Source organism: Pyxicephalus adspersus, chromosome 4 (genome assembly GCF_032062135.1).
Source record: "Pyxicephalus adspersus chromosome 4, UCB_Pads_2.0, whole genome shotgun sequence".
In the NCBI taxonomy this organism is placed as follows: Eukaryota; Metazoa; Chordata; class Amphibia; order Anura; family Pyxicephalidae; genus Pyxicephalus; species Pyxicephalus adspersus.
In genome coordinates, this window is record NC_092861.1 from 60,103,137 (window position 1) to 60,128,783 (window position 25,647).

Consider the following 25,647-nt stretch of genomic DNA (forward strand, 5'->3'; position numbering starts at 1 on the left):
AACCCCTACATCATCCCATTCTTGTCACATTAGTATACTCCTTTGTTCTCTTATCAGTGTTTGTATCTCTTATAGGTTTATCCCCTAAACCCTAAATGCAGTTAAAGCCGAACAATTAGTTACTCGCTATTGCATGTGGATTTATGCACTCATTTAATTTATAGTACTGATTGTTTTTTTTTATTTAAACCATTTTAATTTGTTACCTTCACATTCAAGGAGTGTAAAAAAAGGCAACGCTCACTGACAGAAATTTACTTTACACTACAAAACAATAAAAACCAAATCACAGCAAAACCACATTTATATCACAGCAAATCCACTTTTTTGGCATGTAATAATAACTTAAGTCTTCTTATTAAATATATGTCATCTTCAAATGCTTGATATGTCACACCATAGTCTTCCTGAACACAACTGACTGCATGACATTGTAGTGGTTGTATCTGGCTAACACAACCATAGCATTAAATCTGTAAGATCACCAGTGCCATGCATTTATACAAAGTTTCTCTGTAATTGCAGAATTCAATCCTTTAATAAGCGGTTTCTGTAAAATTCCAGATTGTTCAACACGGAACTAGAAATTTCTGGTTATCTCAGTTAACCACTATGCATAATGCTAGCAACCATTTTCTGTATTGGTTGTTAGTATCACAATTGTTATTAGTGTGAATTCATACCATCCTAATATCACAAAATGCTTTTTCAGTGCAAGTGACTTTAGCCAGTCTATGCCATTTCTTGTTATGAGATATGGGGCCTTAATAAATAAGCCGCGGTTCATATTCATTTGATATAAGTTAAGGTTCTTTAAAGACAATAATGTTCACTTGAGGTTAAACTGCATACGTTATGTTGAGGATGTAAGTAGGTATACTTTTGAGCAGTTCAAAATTTTTTGTCTCTAAGTTACTTCCAATCAGCAGATTTCATACAGGTATCTTTACATATCCAGGTTCTAGTATTGTATTTGGTGTGCTTGCAATCATCTGCAGTTGCCTTCCCTGAGGGTCTGCATAAAAAAAGTCACTTTACCCTGTAGAAGTTTGTAAAACCTGTGAAAGATGTCTGTGATGTCTGAAGAGTTGCTGGATGCTAAAAGGTGTGAACCATCATTTGCTTCTGGATTAGGATTGGTGTTGTTGTTTGCATACCTCCATGCTTTATGTACAAGACCTTGAATCTCTCTTACACTGTGCCTTAGTTTCTTTAGCTGTTTGGAAAAACAATCCGCAGTCTTTATTGTTTGTGTAACATTCAGAATATGTTTCAGATGTGAGAGGACCTCAGTCCCCTGTTGATCTGCCTGCAAAATGTAAGAGAAAGGATATAAATGGCATATTTAGTACAATACCTTATGAAAATCATCAGTAGTAGTTAGTAGTTAAATAAAATCAATATTCATATACAGTTAAACAGATCTGAGAAATCTGCATGCTAGTTATAAAAATTTTGAGACTAACCCTAGCCCATGAGATCATATTTTCTTTTACCATGGTAAATATTTAAGGGAAAAGTATTCATTCTTTGTGTCACACTTACCTCTTCCTCACTACGGCACAGACGCCTCTCTCCTGCGCATTAGGGCAGTTCTCACTTTGGGACTCAACATTTTGAGCTTCAGCCATAAAGCTTTCCCACTGACTGAGCAAAAGTGGCGTACGTAATATCCCTGCTTTCAGGAGTAGCCTTGGCGTGAGCGTCTCCGCTCTGGGAAAGAAAGGATCCGGTCACCTGTATCATTAAAGTTTTCCTGAGCCTTTTTAGGAGGGTTTTTGATAAACCCGCTCTGGCCTCCTCAGCAGCCAGCACTCCCCTGTCTCTCCCCCAAGAGTCACTTACCGTGGAAACGACGAGGCCCTCCACGCTACCTTCTGGCAGGGCCTTTCTAATCGCAATAAGGATGAGTTGGCTCTAGATGACCTGATCTCCCAGATTGATATACGTTTCCAGGAGAAATCTCGCTCCCGCAAGGCCTTCTTCCCAAGACTAGCTCCATCATTTTAGTGGCCTCTGGAATCTCCAGTCCCCCCTGTTTCTCCTTTCTCCCTGTGTCCCTCAATACCAATTCAGCTCCACCACAAGACGTCCCTGAACAAATGAACATATGCCCTGAAGGGCAGCAGGCAATTTAATTTCTGCTACTCTTGTCAAGGAGTGTGCCTGGCCTATAAATCCACTCACTCAACTCCTGCATATCTCTGCAATGGATGGTACCATTGTCCCCTGCAGACTTATCTGCTTCCAAACCTTGCCCATGCAAATGTTGGTAGGTGTGCTACATCAGGAGACCATAACCTTCCTTGTTCTTCCCCAGGCCTCATCTGCATTCATCCTGGGACTTCCATTGCTTTAACAACACTCTCCAGTGCTAGATTGGTCTATTTCAGAGGTATTGGCTTGGGGTCCTTCCTGTCACTCTCTGTGTTTGACCAAGCTCAAACCTCTCAAGCCTCTTGCCCTCTCCACGTTGGCTCCATCCATCCCAATCCAGTACAAGGACTTCCAGGATGTCTTCTTCAAATGCAAGCCCGAGCAACATCCTCCCCATCGCTCTTATGACTGTGCGATAGACCTCATACATAATTCCACACCTCCCAGAGGTCGGGTATACCCCCTCAGTCTTCTGGAGACCAAGGCTATGAGTGAATACATCCAGGAGAATTTTCAGAGAGGATTTATACGTAAGTCCTCTACCCCAGCTGGCGCAGGCTTTTTCTTTGTCCAAAAGAAGGATAGGACTCACATTCATTCTTGTATTGATTACCAAGGTTTGAATGCCATCACTATTAAAAACCGCTATCCACTGCCGCTTATCACTGTTGACCGTCTCCGTGATGCCCAGATCCTCACCAAACTGGACCTCTGAGCGGCCTACAACCTAATTCAGATCAAGGAGGGGGATGAATGGAAAACCACGTTTAATACCAGAGATGGGCATTATGAATATTTGGTGATGCTCTTCGGTCTCTGTAATGCCCCGGCTGTCTTCCAACATTTTGTCAACAAAGTATTTTGTGACCTTCTATACATCTGTGGTGTTGTCTATTTGGATGACATTTTTATTTTCTCTCCTGATTTGCCTACCCACAGACTGCATGTCCGTCTTGTCTTACAGAGACTCAGAGACAATCCACTCTACGCTAAGGCAGAGAGGTACCTGTTCAAATGCCCCCAGGTGCCCTTCCTGGGTTACATTGTTTCTAAGGATGTCTCTCTATGGATCCGGAGAAGGTTACAGCTATCTCTAACTGGCCGCTACCACGCAGTTTTAAGGCTACAAAGTGTTTCCTGGGTTTTACCAACTACTAGCGGCAATTTTTCCAAAATTACTTCATGCCGGTTGCGCCTAACACTGCACTAACCTGAAAGGTTGCTGACCCTAAGAACTGGCCCTCTGAGGCTATTGAGACCTTTCATTCCTTGGAGAAAGCCCTTCTTTCTGATCCAGCTCTGATTAGGTCAGATGTTTCCAAGCCCTTCTCAATAGAAGTTGATGCCTCCTCAGTCGGAGTGGGAGCTATTCTTTTCCAGGCCCCCAGTGGAGCTCGATGCCCATGTGTGTTCTTTTCCTGGAAACTCTCACCAGCAGAGAAGAATTACTCCATTGGAGACAGGGAGCTGCTAGCCATCAAACTCGCTCTGAAAGAATGCTGCTATCTTTTGGAGGGATCTCATCACAAGGTCACTATTTTCACAGACCACTACCCTCGGCAAGCTAGTTGGTCTTTGTTCTTTTTTTTCCGTTTTGAGTTTTCTAAATACCTTCAAACCTGGTTCCCCTTCCAGCTTTACCATCAGCAGCTGCGTTGGTGCCAATCTTCATTCGTGACATTTTTAGGCTTCATGTTATGCCCACGCATATAGTTTGTGGGGTGCAATTTACCTCATGTTTTTGGAAAGGCTTTTGCAGATCCCTGGGCATCTCTGCAGACTTCTCCTCAGCCTAAGACTAATGGACAGACGGAGAAAATTATTCAAGCTGACATTTGCTGATCGGCGTCACCGTAAGCCGCATCTTCTCCAACCTGGAGATAAAGTCTGGCTCTCCACATGGAACATTTGTTGCAAGGTGCTTTCTCTGAAGTTTGCTCCTCGTTACATCAGGTCTTATGCCATTTCTGCCAAGGTTAACCCAGTTTGTTACAAGTTACATCTTCCCTCACTGCTCAAGCTGCCCAATGCCTTCCATGTGTCTTTGCTTAAGCCGTTGGTCCTGAACCGCTTTTCTAGTCGCTCTCTGCTGGCTACTCGAAAAAGGCTAATGAACCTAATTGATTAGAAAGGTTTTGGCCTTAGAAGAGATTGTGGGTTTCAGCTACAGATGTGTCGGCACCTCTTCTTGCCAAATCTGGATCCCGGCGGGTGAGTAGGTTCCGTAAAAGGTGGTGGTATGGGGGGGGTATTGTCACACTTACCTCTTCCTCACTACGGCGCAGACGCCTCTCTCCTGCACATGCAGACTCTGGGTGTGCCTCTGTTTCCAAGCTTTATCAATTCCATCCAAGCCGCTGGCCAATTAGAAAATGGATTCTTAACCATCCCTGGCTAATTTAGCTAGCTCACACACTGCACCGTTTGTGCAACGTGTCTCCACTGGTGCTGAGCCCCTAGTTCTCTTGAGCTAGTTGCTGTACACCTGTTGGCTAATTCAGTGTTTCCTCTGTCCAGCTCCAGCATTACCCCTCATTCTGTGGATATTCCTGTGTCACCTGTGCCTCCTGTTGCTTCCAGTCTCTCCTGTGTTCCCTGTGTCTGCAGTGGCCCCCGAGTCACTGGTGTCTGTCTCCTGGATCCCTAGTATTTGACCCCTGTTGTGTGACCTGACCTCTCTTGCTTGCTGCCTGCCTCGACCCCGGCCTTCCTCGACTATCCTTCTGCTTCATAATTTGGTACCGTGTTTCTTATTGCCCACCTTGGTGTGCCCAAGGACCACAACCTGGCAGTAACATCCTCATCATCAGAGCCTCTGGAGAAAACCTGGTTACTGCTTAGACGCTGCGCCTTGGCCCTTCCCAGGGCTCACACCACCTTTGTGCAAGCCGTAGCGCCCCCCAGTGGCCCTGTCTTCCCGAGTGTGACACTTTGCCCATGTGCATTAGAAATGAATGTTTAGTTTTTGAAGGTGCCAATGCTTGGTAAGCAGATTTATAGCTAAGCGCTCCTGTGATTAGCAGACGAACTGGGTAGCATTTGCATATCTTTATATCAGATATTGTTTTATAGCATTTGTGCAGGCAGAACAAAAAATATTGGCTTTTGCTCGATGAAGTATAAAATGCACCTTTATCAGACTTTCAGCTCCTCTTGAATTGTATCAAGTTCCAGTTCTGTTAGCTCACCCAAAAGTTTTGCAATAGATAGAATCAACAAATAATCAGAAACATCTTTAACATTTAGAAAAATAGTTTACAATGTCCATGCCAAAAATAAACATTTTAGCAGAACCAGAAACATTCCAAATGTTTTTGGTAACTTTTCTCAATAATGTTACTTACTGTCATATTTTGCCACTCTATTATTCTGACTTCAACGCTTGGAAGAGTGATTGGATCCAGTAGTGTGGCTTGTTCTCTGCATTGTGCCTGAGGGGAAGTAAGATTCAGATTTGGTTTTACTATCCCAGAAATAAAAAAACATGTGAATAATATATATTATGCCCATATATATTTTCATAAATATGTCCTTTCTGCTGAAATTATCATCAGTTTAAAAACATAATAATCTAATGTGTATGTAAAGCCAAGTCATTTACATATGAAAGGCTCACAAATAAATATTTACATTAAAAGGGAATAAACCCTTCTTTTCTGCAGCCAAGTTGTCGATCTGGTTATATATGCTTAGCAATGATCAGTGAAGTACCTAGAGTAGCTGACACCCAGGACTTTATAAGTATGTTCATACAAAGTTGTAATTACAGTCATCTATGGCAAACATACTGTCTAGCAATGCATAAGGCCTTGTGCGGCCTAGCTATATGAAGTGAATTTAGAAATCAGTGGCATTTAGGAATCAATTTAGGTTAAAAATTATTAAATATACAGTTTAGGATAAAATTCTTTTTAACACAGTTAACATATAGCAGTGTTATTAAGCCTTTCCTTACCACCATGCTCTCCATAGACCTGGTGCGGTTCACATAGACAAGTATGATCCGATGGTCACACATTATTCTTGAAGTCATCCTGCTCATGTCAGGGCTCAAAATGAGAATAATCAGAAGATAAACTCCTAAGGAAATAAATTCACATGATCATAAGTTTATAGTTCTTTCATTCACATTGCTCCCAGTAGAGTGGGAGTATAGTGGGAGTATAGTTGTAATTTATCTTTTTTGTGCCAGTGCTTCTACTTAAGCTACGTACACATGTCCAATGGTTCTTGCCCGATAATGGGCTCAGGGCCGATATTGGGCGAGAATCTGGCGTGTGTACAACGCTAGGTGTCTATTATCCGAATGACCGTCATGGCGGATCCACCAATGATGGACGACTAACGATCCTAAAGCAAGGATGGGGGGAGAACACGAAGCAGGGTGCTGCTTCATCGTTCTCCCCCTCCCCTCCCCATAGAGCAGAATGGTGCTGTATGTACAGAGCTCATTCATGCATCGTGCCATGCTAGTCGTTGGAAAGGATCGTGAAAGATCCTTTCCAACGACTATTATTGCAGGTGTGTATGCGGCTTAAGGTTTTTCCTGGAAAACAATAGGTAAGTTAGATAAGTGGTTTGTGAAAATGTCGTTGAGGTTTGGCAGTATTTACAGACATATATATATTATTACCCTATGAAGCAGTAAGTCTTTTGTAAAATAAGAAAGCTTTCTCCAATGTATTATCTTTTGTTTATGAAGAATCCTTTTTTGGACATTCTCCAAAGTAACATTTGACTTACTGCATATAACAGTGCTAAGATAGCCTCCACCATTGTCCTACAAGGAGAGTCCATATCTCTGCATAAACTACAATTTGAACTTTGTGAGGAGAATGCAAATAGGATCTCCTTATCAAACAGCAACAGGGAGTTGAAATGAAGTGAATATATTGTCCTGTGGATGAGCACAAAATAAAGAAATGCATTTTTCTTATAGACTTTTTATTTATCTACCTAGACCGTTAACATAGCTTTTTGTTAACATTTAAATACAAAATTGCTTTAATTGCCTTTAATAAATCTACTGATACTTTTTTTTTATTCTTTGTTTTAAAGTGTGTGTTTTTAGGTCCATGTATTTGGACTAAGCCCAAAATGTACTAAAACATATTTTCCACCTGCATTTATATGCCCTAATACCTATGTACAAGGCACAAAAACATAGAAAAGCTGTTTTGCAATTTCTTTCTGATCACTTTAAAGCTTGAAGTCCAGTCTGCTGCTTTCATTAGTGCTGTTTTGGGTCATTTAGACAAAAACATATGTTGTTTGATATATTCTTTTATATAGCCTAATTTCAACTCGACAATCTGTTTACATTTTCCAAATACATATTAGGACCATAACATGCCTGGTTTGACTCTGTAGTCAGGAAAGTTCTTTTTAACTTAACTTCACATTCCAGCTCTGTCAGCTGTGTACAGGTGGAGACAGATGACATGCAGATAGCCAACAATTTCTACCCAAAATAATGGTTCCTATATGCAATGGTGTTCAAGAGCCTGTGTGGCAAGAAGGGGACGTCAGACATGAACCTCCAAACTTCCAGACCCAACATCAAACTGGATAGGTTTGTCTCCAGGTAAAGGGGATTACTACCTGCACACAGGTGAGGATTTGACCCTCAGTGCTAAAAAAGGTCACATCTTTGGCTATGCTATACATACAGAGTCCTCCCTACCCCACCCTTTCTCATTTTCATCTTTTTTAAAGTCCACTCCATCTATCTTTTCTGCCCCCTAGCCCTCATTGTTGCTGTTGTCTACTGCCCCCCAGGTCCAGTATCACAATTTTTGGATAACTTTGCCTCTTGGGTCCCACACATTCTTTCCCATGACCTGCCCGCCCTCATCCTCGAGGACTTTATTGTTGCAGTGGATGAGCCCAACCATCCTTTCTCAGCCAAACTGCTCTCCATTACCTCCTCCCTTGGACTCACACAGAACATAAATGGCCCCACACACATCGCTGGACACACCTTAGACCTGGTATTTTCCAAACTCTGCAACCTTACCCTCCTTGACAACTCGCCATTTCCACTTTCTGATCACAACCTTATTACCTTCAACCTATCAAATCTATCTGTCCACCCTTGACTTGTCTCCCTCAGTCCTTGACAAGGTTTCATGCCACCTGTCGGCCATCTCATCATGGATGTCGGACAGGTTTTTGAAATTCATCCTGAATAAAACAGAACTCCTCATCTACCCCCCCCCCCCCCGAATTCCACATCTCCCCCTGACATATTCCTAACAGTTAACAACACTGTCATTCGTCCCTCCCCTCAGGCACGTTGTTCTGCTCTCTATTTTCCCCCCATATTCAGAACATTTCCAGGTCCTGTCACTTTCGCCTGCGCATTAGCTCCAAAATACGCCCCTACCTGTCCACAGAGACCACCAAACTCGTACACTTGTACACGCTCTTATCATCTCTCATCTGGACTACTGTAACCTCCTCCTCTCTGGTATTCCACTAACCCGACTCTCTCCGCTACAATCCATCATGAATGCTGCAGCCAGACACATCCATCCTTCCAAATGCTCATCTTCTGCTGCATATCTTTGTAGTTCTCTTCTTTGGGTTCCATTTCACCTTAGAATCAAATTCAAGCTTCTGTGCTTTGCCTTCAAATCCTTCCACAGTTATTGTCCCACATACCTTTCTGATCTGGTAAAAAAATACTCCCCTAGCTGCTCTCTTTGCTCCTCCAATGACCTACTACTGGCTTCCTCACTCATAACCTCATCACACGCATGGCTCCAAGACTTTTATAGAGCTGCCCCAACTCTCTGGAATGGTCTTCCTCGTCATATTCGGCTTGCTCCCACTTTCTGCTCATTTAAAAGGGCACTCAAAACCCATTTTTTTTAAAACTTACCTACCCATCTTCTTCTGTCTTTTGAAACCATCACTACTTCCTACCACTACATATCTCCCCTCCTTTTGTGTGTTACGATTTCCACCTCCTAGATTGCAAGCTCTTTGGGGCAAGGTCCTCTCCTCCTGTGTCACTGTTTGTATTCATCTGTCATTGGCAACCCCAATTTAATGTACAGCACTGCGTAATATGTTGGGGCTATATAAATCCTGTTTATTAATGATAATATTAATAATAATTCTCTCTTACTTTAGAAACTGTTGGCCTCTTACTCCTTTATTAAGACCTTAGTTGGATTTCCCATGTGGCTCCTCCTGTTCATCCCCTTCTTATTAAAAGGGTTTTAAATTTATTTCTCTTTACACTTCTGAAACCGCTAAAAGAACTACCCCACCTTCGTCTCTCTATTCTTACCTTCGAGGTAGTATCTTCTGTTTCCATCACCTCTGTTATGAGAGTATCTAAACTAATCTGATTATTTTTGGTTTCATGTAAGTATAATGTGATGTAAAGGCAAATAGCTTTTTATTTTCTAAGGCAGTTTCTGAACCACAATGTCCTTCAGGATAACTGATTCCCTTTTTGAAATTCTTGATGGACTTCTCATGGGAGGTCTGACTTCTAATAAAATTGTTTAAAGGTGGCAGATAGACAGACCTTCCTTCAAGTTTATGGTTTCAAAGATCAGACTCCACCTTTCCTGTCAGGGCACATTTACCGGATGTGTAAGTGCTTTACTGTATTTATGCCATCCAGCTTCTACTTCTCAAATTTACAAGACTGCTACTTGGGCTTCTGTTCACGTCATTTAAATTCTACGATGTGAATGATTTAGACTCCCAGCTTTATTTGTTAGGTCCTATTGTTAGCGTTTTGAAATAAAAGAGAGTCCCAATTTTTTATGTTCTTTTTAGACTTGTTAGCATTTGATTGCTGTTACCCACCTCACAGTTGGAATTCTTTTGTACATTGCAAAGTTGAAAGTATGTCCCTCATTGCACAAGAAAGAAAATAGGGTTTGTTTTACTCACTATACCTTAAGGGACTTAGGTCCCAACCTTTTGTGTTTATCATCATCCCCCTGTACTGCTGGCTGGTAATGGGAGAGGCTGTCCTCTGTCATTGTTCAATCCTCCTGTAGCCAGTAGTAATACCTAAAGGTAAAAGTTCCTCTATATCTCAATGGACTCCAAGAAGAGGATTGTATATTAAATACAAAAAATAATGCTTGATTCTTTTACATGCACTCACTCAGCATGCCATTTTTGGGGTGGCTTTTTAAATGATGACTATAGACCAGGGGTGGGCAAACTTTTTGACTCGGGGGCCACAAAGGGTTCCAAAATTTGGCAGAGGGGTCGGGCCAGGATCAGATGGATGGAGCACCAAGATGGGTGTCAACATGATGTCATGATGGCATAACCTCCCCCACTCTCCTATCGCAGATCTGAGCCTGCAATGGGATAGTGGGCAGGTTCTTTTTTTTGTACAGGAGACATGGTTTGATGCTGCTGTTCCTACATAGCAGGAAGTCTATTAGAAGATCAAAAAAACTTCTAATGGTGCCTTTAAACTGGTGAGTTCCGGGTAACTGTTTCTTTTTCCCCTATTGATTTTGCAATCCTTACAATAACTTACAAATAATATTAAGCAGCACACTGTTGTTATACAGGATGGCAGTTTAGGTAGATATGCAGTATATTTATGGTGTCTGAAAATCCAAGGCTTTGATTTATTTAGCAAAGCTAAGTAAAGGAGCCAAGATGGCATGACCAAATCCACGTTTTCCTGGGAGCGATAATGAGCCATTCTCAGCTTTATACCTCCCCTGAGACTACAAAGCTGCTTTTGCAATGGCAGCTTACTATAAGGAGGTTGCCTAGATTATTTTTCTAGAAATTTTGCAAATCTCCACTTTGTTATATAAAGCTGCTTTCCGGTCTGCCCTTCAACGTTGTCCAGTGAGTACACATAGTACACAAAGGGACCAGTAGTGAATTGTGGAAGGGCAATTAGTAGAGTCAGGCCCAATTCTCTAAACCGGTGGTCTGCGAGAAAATTTTGGTGGAGCCACCATGTTCCTAGTACGGAACGCAGGCTCAGGGAAGTGGGCGGGTTGTGTCTCTGGACATCACTATTGGGGAAGTTTCTTTGAGTGACACCAGGCTCCCCGCACATCCGCGGTCCGGTAAATTTAGTGATCTGTGGGTCTGAAAAATTTGGCCACCACTGCTCTATACCATAGTTGAGTTTTATCTAAGAGTGTCCTTGGTTTTCTCTTGTTGGGGTGCTTGAGCAGCAATTGAAATATATGCACAGGCATCTTCTATCAAATATCTTTTTTTCAGTCCTGGTTTTAAATTAATTTGTTTATTCTTGTGATACATTTTTTTGGCTACTACCACAGTCTAAAAAGGACAGTTGTGTTTTTTTTTTTTTTTTTTGACACCAATGCAGGTATCTTCCTAAAGACATAATTAGATTAGTAAATAACTTTTCCCAGTTGTATATTTATTCAGTCATTTATGCCAATCAGATAGCTAGAAAAGGTTGCATTCCAATGGCTTCCAAAACCACCAACCAAAGAAAAACTGCAGCATTTTTATCAGAGACAGCCAAGATATAGCCGGCATGGAAGGTCACAAGTCAGGGACTTTGGCAATTCCCAGGATCTGAACAGAGTGATGTACTCACTACAGAAAGGAATTGTTGTAGGTTGTGAAAAAGAGATATGCGTGTCTGTTTAGGGCATAGGCAAAATCATTAATCATTTCTACCAAGTTCACTTCAAAGAGTGTCTCATCTGCAAACTTGTTTGTTTACATTTAAAAAAGATTTAATTTGGCATTTTATCTGACAAAAGATAACAAATCCTGTTGTGTGATACTTCCCTCCTAGATTGTAAGGTCTTCGGGGCAGGGTCCTCTCCTCCTCCTGTCACTGTCTGTATCTGTCTGTGATTTGCATCCCCTATTTAATGTACAACCCTGCGTAAGATGTTGGAGCTATAAAAATACTGTCTATTATTATTATTATTATTAATATTGTTGTTATTAATATTATTAATAATAATAATAATAATAATAATAATAATACAATGGTGAGTGAAATTTGGAATATTCCTATAAAAGCATACGTTATTAACGCATTCTTTTGGCATACGTGTATGCTGTTGACGCTGTCAATAAGTAGAAGTTAAAGTAGAATTCTAGTAGAAATCTAACTAGACTGTCTTTAACCTCCCAACCGTTAAGCCCGTACTTTTCCGTGCAAAAAAAAGTTGCAATTATCGATAACCCCTTACTTTTCTCACCATATTAAAATCTCACTTGCCTGGTCCTGCTGTGCTCATCCAGCGTCGGGTCCATGTTCCAGCGTTGTCCTCGAGCGTCGATCTCCCTCTCCAGCGTCGGGTGTCGTCTGTACAGAAATCTAGACATCAGTGTAACGCCCAGGTGGTTAATTTACTAAAACATAACAAACAATCACCGTTTTCTTAAAAAAAAAAAAGTAGCTTTTTTTGCACCTTAGTGTTGCTTATGTCCTCCAGCTTCTTTCAGCCACTTTTTGCCAGGGGTCAAGTGTATATTGTACAACAGAGCGTATACAGTGCAGAAATGTGAATATGTGAATATAACATACAATATACTGAATACGCTACAGGAATTAGTGGTATAACATACAACATTGCACATGTAGTGAAAAGGTCAGGAGTAAAATATACAACATAGCATGTACAGTGCAAAGATCAGGAGTATACCATACAACACAGAGTTTTTGGTACAGGAATCGGGAGAATAGTGTACAACAGGGGTGGGCAAACTTTTTGACTCAGGGGCCACAATGGGTTCTAAAATTTGCCAGATGGGCTGGGCCAGGATCAGATGGGTGGAGCGCCGAGACGGTTGTCACTGAACACGACATCATGATGGCATAGCTCCACCCACTCTCCCATCGTTGATCTGAGCCTGCGATGGGATAGTGGGTGGGTTGTTCCTCCCACTTCCCCCAGCCCGGGATTTATACAGGTGACATGGCCCGTGGCTCTGGCTGGTGTGGCCCCCCTGTGGGGTCCTCCTGACCCCACTCGGGGGGCACCAGCCAGAACCGCGGATCTACTTTAGCGGAGCCGCTGAAGTAGAGAAAGAGTTCAACTGGCCGGATAAATATTCCTATTGGGCCGTATATGGCCTGGGGGCCGTAGTTTGCCCCATGCCTGCTATAGACAATACCTGCACCATGGGTGTAAAAACAGCTACTTTTTTCCACCTGTAACTTGATGGTCCAAGTTACAGGGAAAAATTAGAAGAACAATTAAGAAATGTAGACACACCATATAGGTGAAAATGCCTGAATCATAAAAAAAAGAAAAAATCTTTTAGAAATATAGGTACATGTAGAAGTCTATGTAGTTTTTTTTACAGATAGAAAATCTGCTGATTTCCTTTAATATTACTGACCTTGCCTTTAATGCCCTTGTTTAGGTACTTGCTGTATGCGTGTGTATATTTATAGTAGGTTTTGCGTAGGCATAAAAATAGGATGCTGTCTTTTTGTCATCATTTGTTTAACTTCTCTAAAATCAAATTCTAACAATATTAGTATATGGTATACACTGTTTGTTATACAGTTGACATTCTAAAACCCGGCAACCTCCAGACCCGAGGAGTGCCGGATTTTTGAAAGTTATATTTACCTTCACACACAGGCCAGCTTTCCTCTCGCAGCACCCGTGGTCATCTGGCAAAGTTCCAGGGAGCAGGCAGCAGGGACGTCTCAATGTGCATTTAGTGTAGCAAGCAAGACCTAACAGCTGTTTCTGTAGAACAGCGCCATCAAAAAGTGGCCAAACTGTGTACTACAGTCCCTGTATTGAAAATGCGATCTGAAATTCATGCCTGAAAACTGAAGGAAACGGATTATCGATGGTCGGATTTTCGATTGTCAACTGTATACAGTTAAAAATGATCACACCAGTTTGGACATTTATTTTTTGGCAAGCTCCGTGTCATTATGTCAATACTGAGTTAGAGTCTGAGTGGGTTTGAGTTTATTGTCCGATTAGAGAAGTTATAGAGAACCCTGATTTAAATCAAATATTAATTACCTAATGTAGGGGTAGGCAAACTCCGGCCTTTAGGTCAGATACAGCCTAGTCAGTAGTCAGTTTGCCTTCTTGACCTCCTAAAATGGCCTAGTAGCCAAAAAAGTTTGCTGACCCCTGACCTAACGGATGGTAAATTGGACTAAAAGGGCTTAATCAAGGGTTTGAAAAATTTGTTGTCCCTGTGATTGCACTACAATTGTTCTATTGCTCATGTTCATTGCAGTAGATTCTATCCTTTCAGGAATTATTTGAATGGCAATACTGTTTGTAATTTGTGGATTATCTAAGGGAGTGCTGTTATTTGTTCTTGTATTACTCAGCTGTTATCTTGACCTGCTGTTTTGCCTATATTCAATGCTGACATGTTGGAGGTCATTGCTGATTCCCTATTTGCACTACATCCACTGTATTGCCTTTCTATGCTGTAGTGTTTTTTATTCTCATAAAAAATGTCATACTTTGGGGGGGTCTCACGCCAGGCCTGGTTTAGCTGGGCATTGTGGGGGATCTTCTCTTGGGGCCAATTTAATGCTTAACAGCCGGTGCCGACCGCAATGTTTTATGATGTTACACTGGCAGTTTGGTGATTGTTCTGGAGACCGCTGGGTTCTCCATCCCTTTGAGAGTGTTGGTGCAATTGCCAGGTATGATTGTTCCCTGTCTGCCTTGGAAGAGGCACAGGGACCGACGGGTGACAAACACCCCCCGGTCGCTGACCAGCGACTACATCAGTTTGGTTTATTGTACTTGTTTTTGTGTTTTTCTTTTTTGTTTAAGTGTGTCCCTTTCTAAATGTACCCGTCCAACCGCCCAGTCCCACCCTTCCCTCCATGGCGATTTCCTTGTCTTTAAAAGTGCACTTACAGGAGGTTTACGGCTACCCTCCCTGGGGGCCTAAGCAACATTCAATTCGATCCTAATGGCTACTAAAATTTTATCCCTCAATGTGCCGGGACTGAACTCTAACACTAAGAGGAAATTGGCGCTCAGGGAATTTAAATATCAGTCTACAGAGGTTATATTTCTGCAAGAGACACATTTTGATAGTTTGCGTACTTTTAACTTTGCTTCTAATACTACCCTGGTGCTCATGTGGCTAACTCTCCCTTTAAAAAGCGAGCGGGGGTTGCAATATTGATTAAGGATTCCTTTAAATTCTCCCTCATCCGCTCAATTATTGACCCGGAGGGCAGATTCATTATTTGACATGGTACCTTGCAAGGTGTCCCTTTCACTATGTGCAATATTTACCTCAATACGGGACAGTTTAAGTTTCTTACTAAGACATTGGCCTTCGTGGAGGAAATCATACATACTTATTTGATTGTTGGGGGAGATGTTCATTCTATCTTCTCCCCGACTCAGGATAGGATGTCCATGTTTACATCCCCTCCACCTCCAATTGTTCTGCAGCGTTTTAAGTTTAGGCAGCTTATCAGACGACATCAGCTATATGATGGATTGAGAATCCAGCACCCCACTATCGGGCTGTTTACCTTCTTTATTAATTTACCACTATTGAGAAATAGTGTTTCTGCTGATATCCACCCTATTTTGTGGTCAGATCATGCCCTGAGCACTTTGGAGGTTCTTTTTGCTCCTTCTAAAACTAGAGTCTGTCATTGGAGGATGAATGATTTCCTTCTTTAAAAACATGGAAACCAAATTGTCCCCTACTACTGGTATACAAAACTATTTTGACGAAAACAAGGGTTCAGTAACGCATACTTCCACTCTCTGAGAGGCTCATAAGGCAGTTGTCAAGGGTCAATGTGTGGGCTTGAGCTCCCACCTTAAAAGGAATTCCAATCTGCAGGGTACTTTTACCGGAACAGGCACTATGGACTGCAAAGGAGAAGCTCACTTGTAGACTGTCGCTGGGCCTACTGCAAGAGGTGACCTCCCTCCACTCCAAATTGAGGGCCTTGGAGCTAAGGAGGGTCAGCTGGATGATGCAATGAACTAGACAGCTTTAATATCATAAGGGCAACAAGGCAGATACGCTTTTGGCAAACTAAGAGATGCACAAACGTCTTCTCCCATGGCCATCAAAGACAAGAAGGGGATAATAGGGTATGACCCATCCCAAATAGCTTCCTGGTTTGAACAATAATATACCCAATTATCATATGCTGCACCAGGCGCAGGGCTCCATGGGATCAACTTTACAAGCCAACTAAGATTCCTATTTAGCTGAGTTGATCACCCCCAATTAAAGGTGGGACATTTGGAGCATCGTAATAACCCCATCACCCAAGAGGAAATTTCAAAGGTTATTTCTCATCTCCCTTTGCATAAAGCACCTGGTCTAGACGGTTTGCCGTATTTATATTACAAAACCTTTTTGCCGAATTTACTCCCTCATTTGGTGGATTTTTTCAACGATTTTCTACAAGATAAACCTATTCCCCCTTCTATGTCATGCTCCCATATTACTGTAATACCCAAACAGGGTAAGGATCCAAAGGATTTTACTAATTATAGGCCCATAGCATTACTGAATTCAGATCCTAAAATTTATTCTAAGATTCTGGCGAATCAGGGCCCCGGACCCGGTCAAATATTATGTGGCGACTCATCTTTGCTATTTGTCCTCATGGACTATGTTGTTCGCCCCCAGTGTATGCCGAGAGTTGGAGGAAGCTTGGATTGCCACACTTCATCCTAATGTGATGTTATGGAGTTTCTCCATGTTATTAACAGACAGAGATCTGCTTTCCCCGTTGGTGTTTATGAGGAATATATGGAGGGCATATAAATCTAAGTATGGTCTCTCCTCTCATGCCTCTGTACTTACGTCCAATATACAAATCCCTTTAGTGCCGGATATTCTAGCCAGAAATATGTAGCAACCATAATTTTACACCCGGTGAAGAAGAGATTACTCTCCTTTCCAGAACTACAGGACAAATTTGACCTTTTACATACCTCTTTTTTTGCAGACTTGCAGATCAGGCAATTATGTCCTTTCTCTTCAAGAATCGCCCAGATTTACTGAAATTACTCTTTTTCAGAGAATTTGTGCTGATGGTCCTTATGCCAAGGGTCTTATTTCCTCCATTTATCGCCTTCTTCACATAATTGCACAGTAGGTTTCTGGTATATTCGCACTTATGGGTACTTGGGAGGCCATTTTAGGCCATATCCAAGACAGGGATGAGTGGTTAGAACTTTGGGAGGTGGCAAACAAAAGCTCAATATGCACATTCTTTAAAAAAATCAATACAAAATTTTGGTACCACACCCCAGATGTGCTGCACAGGCTGTTTCCAGCTGTGGACCCTATTTGCTGGCGATGCGGGTCCCAGCATGGACTTTGGAGCACATTTTCTGGTTTTGTCCCATTATACAAAGCTATAGGGATAGAGTTAACAAACTAATCGGAGAGGTGACCCAGCAACGATTTTCCCTTGATCCCCTCCACCACCTTTTGGGATTGCCCCTCACAGGTCTCCCCAAAATAGTTGTTTCTTTTAACATGTAAAATTGGTGTTTTTTAATGTATATTTAACACAGTTGCTGGCATTTTAAATGTAAATCTGTTATTAAGTATATGTCTTTAAAGTCCCATTTTTGTATATAATTTCCTTCCATTAACAGTGGATCTAAGCCTTGCAAAAAAACATATCTTTAACAAAAAGTTGGCCTACACCACTGGTATTTTAAATGTGATCTTTTTTTCTTGCTATCACTAAAAGAAAAACCTACAGATTTTCAAATCACAAGTATTTTTATTTTATCAATTTTATTGTAGTTTAAAAAACTCATTGGACATAAATGAAATAGCTGTCACTTTTGAGACAAAGTTTCTTTGGTATTTTAGCTTTTTGAATTGAGTTTACATTTGTGATGCTGCACAAGTCTCATGTATAAGGGTTAGGCAATGGCAGACTGCACTGTTGGATGGGGGCTTCAGATTTATATATCTCACATCAACATATTACACAATATAGTGCATTACAATCATGTTTATTTATATTCCTTCCCATAATAATGAAATAGAAATTAAAATGCACATGCTACCTGCAAAGGGAACTCTTAATTTGTTAAACAACATCCACACATTTTCATGTAATTAGTTCTACAGAATAGGAAAAGTGAAATGAATGCCAAAAGTAATTTCCGCTTGAGACAGCTGTGAAAATCCTACACAGTAGTGTCTAGTGGAAATGCACGTTGTCTATACCACTATCAAATCACTGCCTGACTGCTGAGGTGAAGAATGTGACACTCTAAGCAACTGTGACAAACTTTACTGGAAGCCGGCTCTTCCCCACCCCTTATACTTCCTGTCCATTTCTCTTCCAGGAAACAATGACCAAGAGCAGATTGTTTCCTCTCAAACTTTTAACTTTACAGTGATCGAAAGTTGTGGTCTTTTTATTCATATTACTCAAAACAAGCAAAGCTTCTGTTAGCACTATGTACACAAAGCATAATGCTTTAGTTTTTTTAAGTAGGACAAACTAATGCTGGATAAATATCAACTTTTAAAGAGTGAACAAATTCAGGAAGAGTCATTTCCTCCTTTGAAGCCACAAGGGAAGCCATTACTGTGCCTTCAATTTATTTTCTGAATTGGTCTGCATGCAGCCTATTCTTTGCCAGATAAAGATTACAGTTTATTCTAAAATCTACCTTTAGATATATTTTGTGTTAATTATTCTTCAGTTAATAATCATTGGGTATTGGCAACAATGATCAAGTTAGTCAGAGTCTCAGTTGTTTCTTTGAAATGAATGTTACTCTTTGGGAAGCAGCAAAAAGTCTTTGTGTATAGCTTTAAGGGCTACAAACAAATTACACAAATACTTTACATACCATACTTGGGGAATTACTTAAAGCTGTACATGGTGTTACAGAACAGTATGATTTTCATGGTCAGTCTCAGTGACAGTGTGCACTGGCAGAACATATTTGGCTGTGGAATAGATTTCTATTTTCCTGGTGAACAGAATGAATGGCAGTGATGTCCCAAAGCCCATCTGGCAGAATTAGGATGAGCAAAGGAAATGCTACTGATCTACCTAATTAGAATAGAATTCAACCAGAGCAGGATTCAGACAAACCAGCAAGGCAGAATCAAATATTTAGAAAGAAGTTACATTTGTATTGCTTTACATTCGTAAGTTTATTTGAACCTTCCTACTATTTTATCCTTCCTTATGTTTTATTCAGCATTTCTGACCTAATCCAAGAAAATGATCCTGTATTTTGATGATCATTGATCATTTTAATTTTTTACTACAAGAATAAAGAAATCATAGAAAATAGTGGTAAATTAGCCTGCAACAGGATTTTAATGAGCAAGGCATGGCCCAAATTTACTAGAGACAAGGCTAAGATTTTATTACAAGAATTAGGATTCTTCAGAAGATAAGTCTTTAAAAATTGGTCAACAGCAGGAAAGTTTTAGGTAGGTATAGTAGGTTTCCCTGTTGTGTGTCGAACTTGTATTTTATTTGTGAGGATGGGGGCAGTACAGTGAATGTGAGTGATACAACCCGTGAGGCAGTTTAAATGAGCAGTCGCCAACTGGTGGTCCACAGAAAAATTTGGACATTATTTTCACATTTTAAGTTTTATGTAATAATAAAACAAAAATAATAATTCTAATAACTTCTTATGTTCTGAATGACAATTTTCACCTTTTATATTGCACTAAACTTTCGTACTGTACTAGAGATGGAAAAATAAGGGAGGACATCAGTGTTGTCTTATATGAGGCAACTGTTGCCGAGCCGTGCGCTTCAGTATTGTTTCGACCATTACAACAGTAACCCTGCTCCGCGAATACCAATTCTCAGCCGATTGTTTTATTTTATTTGTTTATTTCTCAGATGCTCGTTTAGGTAAGTATGACCTGAACTGTGTATTTTTTTTAACTGTTATATTTAATGGCATCAAATAGTTTTACTTTGATAACTGTCATTTCTTGGTTTGGTCTGAGATTCAAATAAAATAAAGCAATAATGAGTGAGAAAAAGCTAACAAAAAATAATGATAATAATAGATAATAGTAAAAATAGTAATACTTCACTTAACCGTGAGTTGATCAATGAATCAGAGCCTCCACAGTCCTTGTCAGGCACCATTAGGAAGATCAATAACTTACAAATATATTTATCTTTTTAAAAAAATTTATAATAATGGCTCACAGGATTTACAGTAAAATTATAAATTTAGTGGTTTTTGAGGTCCAAAAGTTTGGCGACCGATGGTTTAGATGCACACTGTTTTCGAGTTGTAACAAGTTGAAAATTATATTTAATCAAACTTAACAAGGACTATCAATGTAAAAATAACAATTAAAAAAAGTAATAGTTAATTATGGTTGATTTACCTAAAGTCAATAAAATATAAAAAAGTAAAAAAAAATATAATAAAGTGCAGGTGTATAATTTTTTGTGTTACGGGGCACTGACAGTCCAATTAAAATTATTGAAATGCTTTAATGCAACATGTATCAATACATACAGCACAATGGGCCCCCAAGGATCACCTCCCTTTCTTACAAATAACATGAATCCTTCAGTGCTTCTTTTTCACGTTAAAGACAGATGCTTACAACCATTTGCCCCAAGCTTCATCTTCTCCATCTATATCACTTTCTTAAAATTGAATTCCTCCATGAAACTACAGTACAATTTGCTTGAGTATGGAAAAAAATTTGAAGCTCCATGGTGTAATAAATAAACTTGTATAGATAAAAGATCATTGACCACAAAGCAGTGTAATGAAAGCATTGGGTTGTGAGTTGCACTCATCAAATCCAAATACACACTCAGGATCAGTTTCAAATGTGAGGAAAATAGAATGGGGGAATCCAACCCAACACACACCTCATTCATTACACTTCATTTTTTTCTTTGCTCTCCTTTCTTCTCCTTCCAACCCCCCCCCCCCCCCCCCCCCCCCATTCCCCCTACCACATTCACTCTTTCCCTATACCTATACCTCTCACCTCCTATCACCAGTTACCATCATGGTGTGAGATATTTTTATATTCTCTTATATTTTTATATGCTCTTCAATTCCTTCAATTATCATAACATTAAATAGGAAAAATGTTCAATATCTGCACCAAATATCATTCCGTTTGGATCCCACATTCACCAAAATCAGAATGCCTAATAAATTGGCTATATACCTGGTCAATCAAGTTTCCACATGGTTTCATCTTTATATTTTGGTATTAGCGTCTATTTGAAGTAAAGAAATTCCTAATGCCCTCTTTTCTAATTATTGTCTTTCCTTTTAGCGGAAGCTGTTTATCTTCCTATTGACCTCAACTGGCTACTGTGCTACGGACTTGGAACAGAAGAAGAGTTATTGTGAGTAACACATCCTGCCTAACTTAAAGGGAATCTAATATGTGTATTACTAGTATTTTTATGTATTTGGTTACATAATAAAGGAATATATAAAGAACTGGTAAAAAAAAACACAAGAATGGAGTTACAAAGCAGCAGTATAGCCTTACAGTGGTCATACTGCTGCCTAAGTAGAAGCAAAAAAACCCCCAAAACTCTAATCTAATTAATGAATGAAATAAATTGATGTTCACAAGTCAAGGTTATATGATGACTCCTTCCACCTGTCACAGGTTCCAAGCAAAAAGCTCCTTCCAGAGCTGCTGACTCCACCTTAATTCTACTATCTTAGTGTCCAACCTGTAGCCTAAGAGTGACATGCAGCCTTTTGGTACTTTTTACATGGGCCTTGAGCCCCAGCAACCAATAGTCAGAGATTATGCAGGGACATTTCACAAAAATATTACAGTATTATAGACCGGCTGCTGTTGACTAAATTGTTTGGTTTAATAATTTTGCTGTTCTATTATACCTTGATCTTGCTATGAACAATATCTTATTTTGTGTCAGTGATTTATAGGGGGCTACTGAGAGCACCAAATATGGGAGCATTCATTTGTAAAGTCATTTGACATGTAATATTCTTGTAATATGTCTCTATTTTTTATCTCCTGCAGCATGTTCCTTCTCCAACCATACCTATATTTTGTCCGAAGCCTGTGATCTTCCATTATAGTCTTGAAGGTTTTTTATTTACTTGGCTAAGTTTTTCATTAACAGTCCAGTCTCTCATGTTTTTACATACTGTACATTACACTAAATATTATGAACACCATTTGGCATTTCCAAGGGCCTCACTTGAGCTGACCACATCTATTCTATGAGTTTGGCACTTGGAGTAAAATTTTACAAAAACCTCAACACATACTTTATAGTTGTTTAGTGGAGTGGGCTTTTGCCTTTCTCTAAATCTAAAGTAATAACAGTATTTTTTCCCCCTCTGAAGTAATCTTCAGACATTGTACATTTTGAAGTGTTGTAAATTTACCCATATGCTGAATACTGTGTTGCATACGTCAGCATTTGAAAGATGTTATACCAAAAGATGAATAAAAGTCCCTATGCCTACAATTGACTACTGGTGCTGGCTGGTCATTTAGGTTGCATCTTCTGTGTTGCAGTAGCATGTGATAAAATATGCATTTTATCACAATTACCCTAATTTGGATTAATCAGATATGTGTGTTGCCAATAATTTCAAATAGTACCTCCACACAAATAAAACATGAACATGTGCATTGGCAAAAAGAAGTGCTCATGTTTAACTGCACTGTAAATGTGCCGACTTGAGCAAGCAAATTATGGCATTTTCTTTTTTTTTTTTGGAAAAACTGAAAAGAAAAAGCATTAGCATTTGGAAGGGTTAAAGTATATAAACCCTTCAATGAATTTCTCTTATCTGCTCATTTTTTTAGACATAGCAGTAAGCCAGATATTACTTTCATTTTTCTAACCTGACTAGTGGAAAACAGCTATTTCCTTTTTCCAGTCAGCGTGCCATATGCAGTTGAAATAATGTATGTGACCTACTCAGAGTTTAATTTCCATTACTAAAGCCTGTAGACATGCACTCATTTGTGCCAAAGTAATAGCCCAATGCCAGCATCATTATTTTACAAAAAAATATGTATTATTTTAATGTTGTTAACCAGTTTTAAAATATTTTTACTGCGTAGATATGAGGCAGCAACAACTCTAATTATGTTGGAAAAATCTTTTAGTCGCTCCTATTTGGGCACAGGTTTACTATGCCCAATAGTAATCCTTGGACCTACTGTTCACGCATAACATTGGGCCTTATTTTTAAGAAACATTACTGATGCTTTGTTTTAATGATGAATATTAAGAAAAAGAATGCTCATTGTGCCCTATTTTTAACAGACAGAAACTGTTATTTGTTATTTAGATATCAGATTCCATTCCTGTATGTATAGTTATCTTATATGTGCTTGTGTAGTGTAAAGTGTGTAAGCAGAAATTCAGTTTTATTAAATGGCTTTACTATTATTACTTGCTGCAACATGTGACATATCAATGGCTACTTCAGGGTTAGGTACACCAAGGAATTGGTCAGATATGCCTTAAATGTCTGTGGGGTGTAGTACGTCTAATTAACATTGTGGCTATGGCACTGAGTTTTAATACAATCTATCTGGATTTTAATGAGGTTCAGAGGACATGTTTATACTGAGCTGCTTATCCTGCATCAGGAATACATGAAGAATACTCCACTTATGTATTCCTATATATAATACCTAATAAATATACACTGCAATCAAACAAGTACATTGTAGACATTTATCATATATTAAGCAACTAAGTACTGTTAAGTGGATGATAAAAGAAATACAGGAGTAGCTTTAAATCTTTAAAACTTTAAAGTACTTACTATTTATATCCATTCCCAGCCAGATCCTATATGGTCTCCATTGTAGTGTTGTTGGAAGCACAAATTTCCATGTTGCAGGTCCATTTATACAGCAAGCAAAGAATTGTTATAGATAGAGACTGGGTGGAAGATATGAATTATGGTCAAAATGGAGACATTGAGAAGGCTTGACTACAATTATCAAAATGTTCCAAAGGTATTAGACTAAAAAAAAACAAATGATAACTCTGACAACTGCGAGGATGCTAAATATGATAAGAAATAGGCTAATGTCTTAGCATCAGTGTCTTATGTAAAAAAAGAGAAAAGAAGCAAACATGATTTTCACTCCCTGCCAAGGACCAGAAACATTCACATCCTGTTGTTCTGAGAGATGTCAGGGAGCTGGGCAAAATGAGAACATGGTCCAATGTGTGACAGAGAACTTATCTTAGAGACATTCCTGCTGTCAAGACATGGGGGAGGAACGGAAGGAGGAAAGAAGACTTTGCAACACATTAAACTCTACTATTGTTATAGAATGCATGGTACAGGTGCACCTTTTTGCTGTGCTAACAATTATCATTAGGTGTCAATGTAAATAACATTACCAGTTGACACCAGAGCTGCCAGTCAGTCAAACTTAATATTGCAATAATATAATGAATAACGAGCCTACAAATTTAACTTGTAATTTTATTTGACAAGTTTCATTACCCTGCAAGGACATAACTACAGGTCATAGAGTAGTATATAATTTTGGTTCCAAATAAGTAAACCCATGTTGTCCACCACCACAGCAAGCAAAGGCTGGAAATAAGGAGTAGTAGTAGTAGTCAGTAATTAAAAAAAAATAATAGCCACAGTGTTTTTTTCTGTTTTATGCATTTTAGGACTCCATCACACAAATACGTTATGTTCACACCTCTGTTTTTGAATGACATTTGTAAGAATTTTTTACAGCCTTCAAACTCAGATAAAAGCCTTGCAAAAAAGTTAAAATCAAAAAGAAACAGGCGTTTGGCATTTACAAAAATTTCTCATACTCTTTGGTAGGCCCTTATTGGCATTTATGGTACAAAGTGGAGCCAGGTGTTAAAAGGAGCAAGGTGTTAAAGGGAGCCAAGTACCAAAGGCAGCCAGGTGTAAAGGCAACCAGGTGTTTAAGGGAGCCAGATACGAAAAGCAGCCAGGTGTTAAAGGGAGCCAGGTACAAAAGTAAGCCAGCTGCAGAAGTCAGCAGCCAGGTGTTAAAGGGAGCCAGGATACAGGTGTAGGCTCTGGGGAGATAGCCAGGTGGACCCCACATCATGGAGGGGCCTGCACAGGCCTTTATTAACACTAGCATTTTTGGTTAGCAATGGATCCTGGAAAACTAACTGTGCAAAGTAGGCTTTTGTAGGGAAGGGTAAAGTGGGTGACTGAGGTGCCCTGGTATTATTGCAGGGTGAGGTGGCAATGTAGGGAAGCGTAAAGTGGGTGACTGAGGTGCCCTGGTATTATTGCAGGGTGAGGTGGCAATGTAGGGAAGGGTAAAGGGGGTGACTGAGGTGCCCTGGTATTATTGCAGACTGAGGTGCCCTGGTATTATTGCAGGGTGAGGTGGCAATGTAGGGAAGCGTAAAGTGGTGACTGAGGTGCCCTGGTATTATTGCAGGTTGAGGTGGCCGTTGTAGGGAGGGGTAAAGTGGGTGACTGAGGTGCCCTGGCATTATTGGATGGAGCAGGGAGTCTGGTGGGTTATAGAGGAGTGAGTCCC

General features: G+C 39.9%; 2 protein-coding genes across 2 annotated transcripts in view; one reads left to right on the plus strand and one right to left on the minus strand.

The window, feature by feature from the left end:
- Positions 1–240: 240 nt before the first annotated feature.
- LOC140328635 (erythropoietin-like) lies at positions 241–24,283 on the minus strand. Its single transcript, XM_072408397.1, has 4 exons — positions 23,910–24,283; positions 6,113–6,237; positions 5,502–5,588; positions 241–1,309 (listed from the first exon to the last, which is right to left on the minus strand). Exons 1-4 carry the CDS (start codon positions 23,920–23,922, stop codon positions 989–991), a joined length of 546 nt encoding a protein of 181 aa, XP_072264498.1. The 5' UTR covers positions 23,923–24,283; the 3' UTR covers positions 241–988.
- The window catches only part of CHRD (chordin), a 51,901-nt gene continuing 47,366 nt past the window's right edge, over positions 21,113–25,647 (plus strand). The window contains exon 1 of the mRNA XM_072408396.1: positions 21,113–21,481. The gene's annotated coding sequence lies outside the window, so the exon portion shown is untranslated. The remainder of the gene's footprint in view (positions 21,482–25,647) is intronic.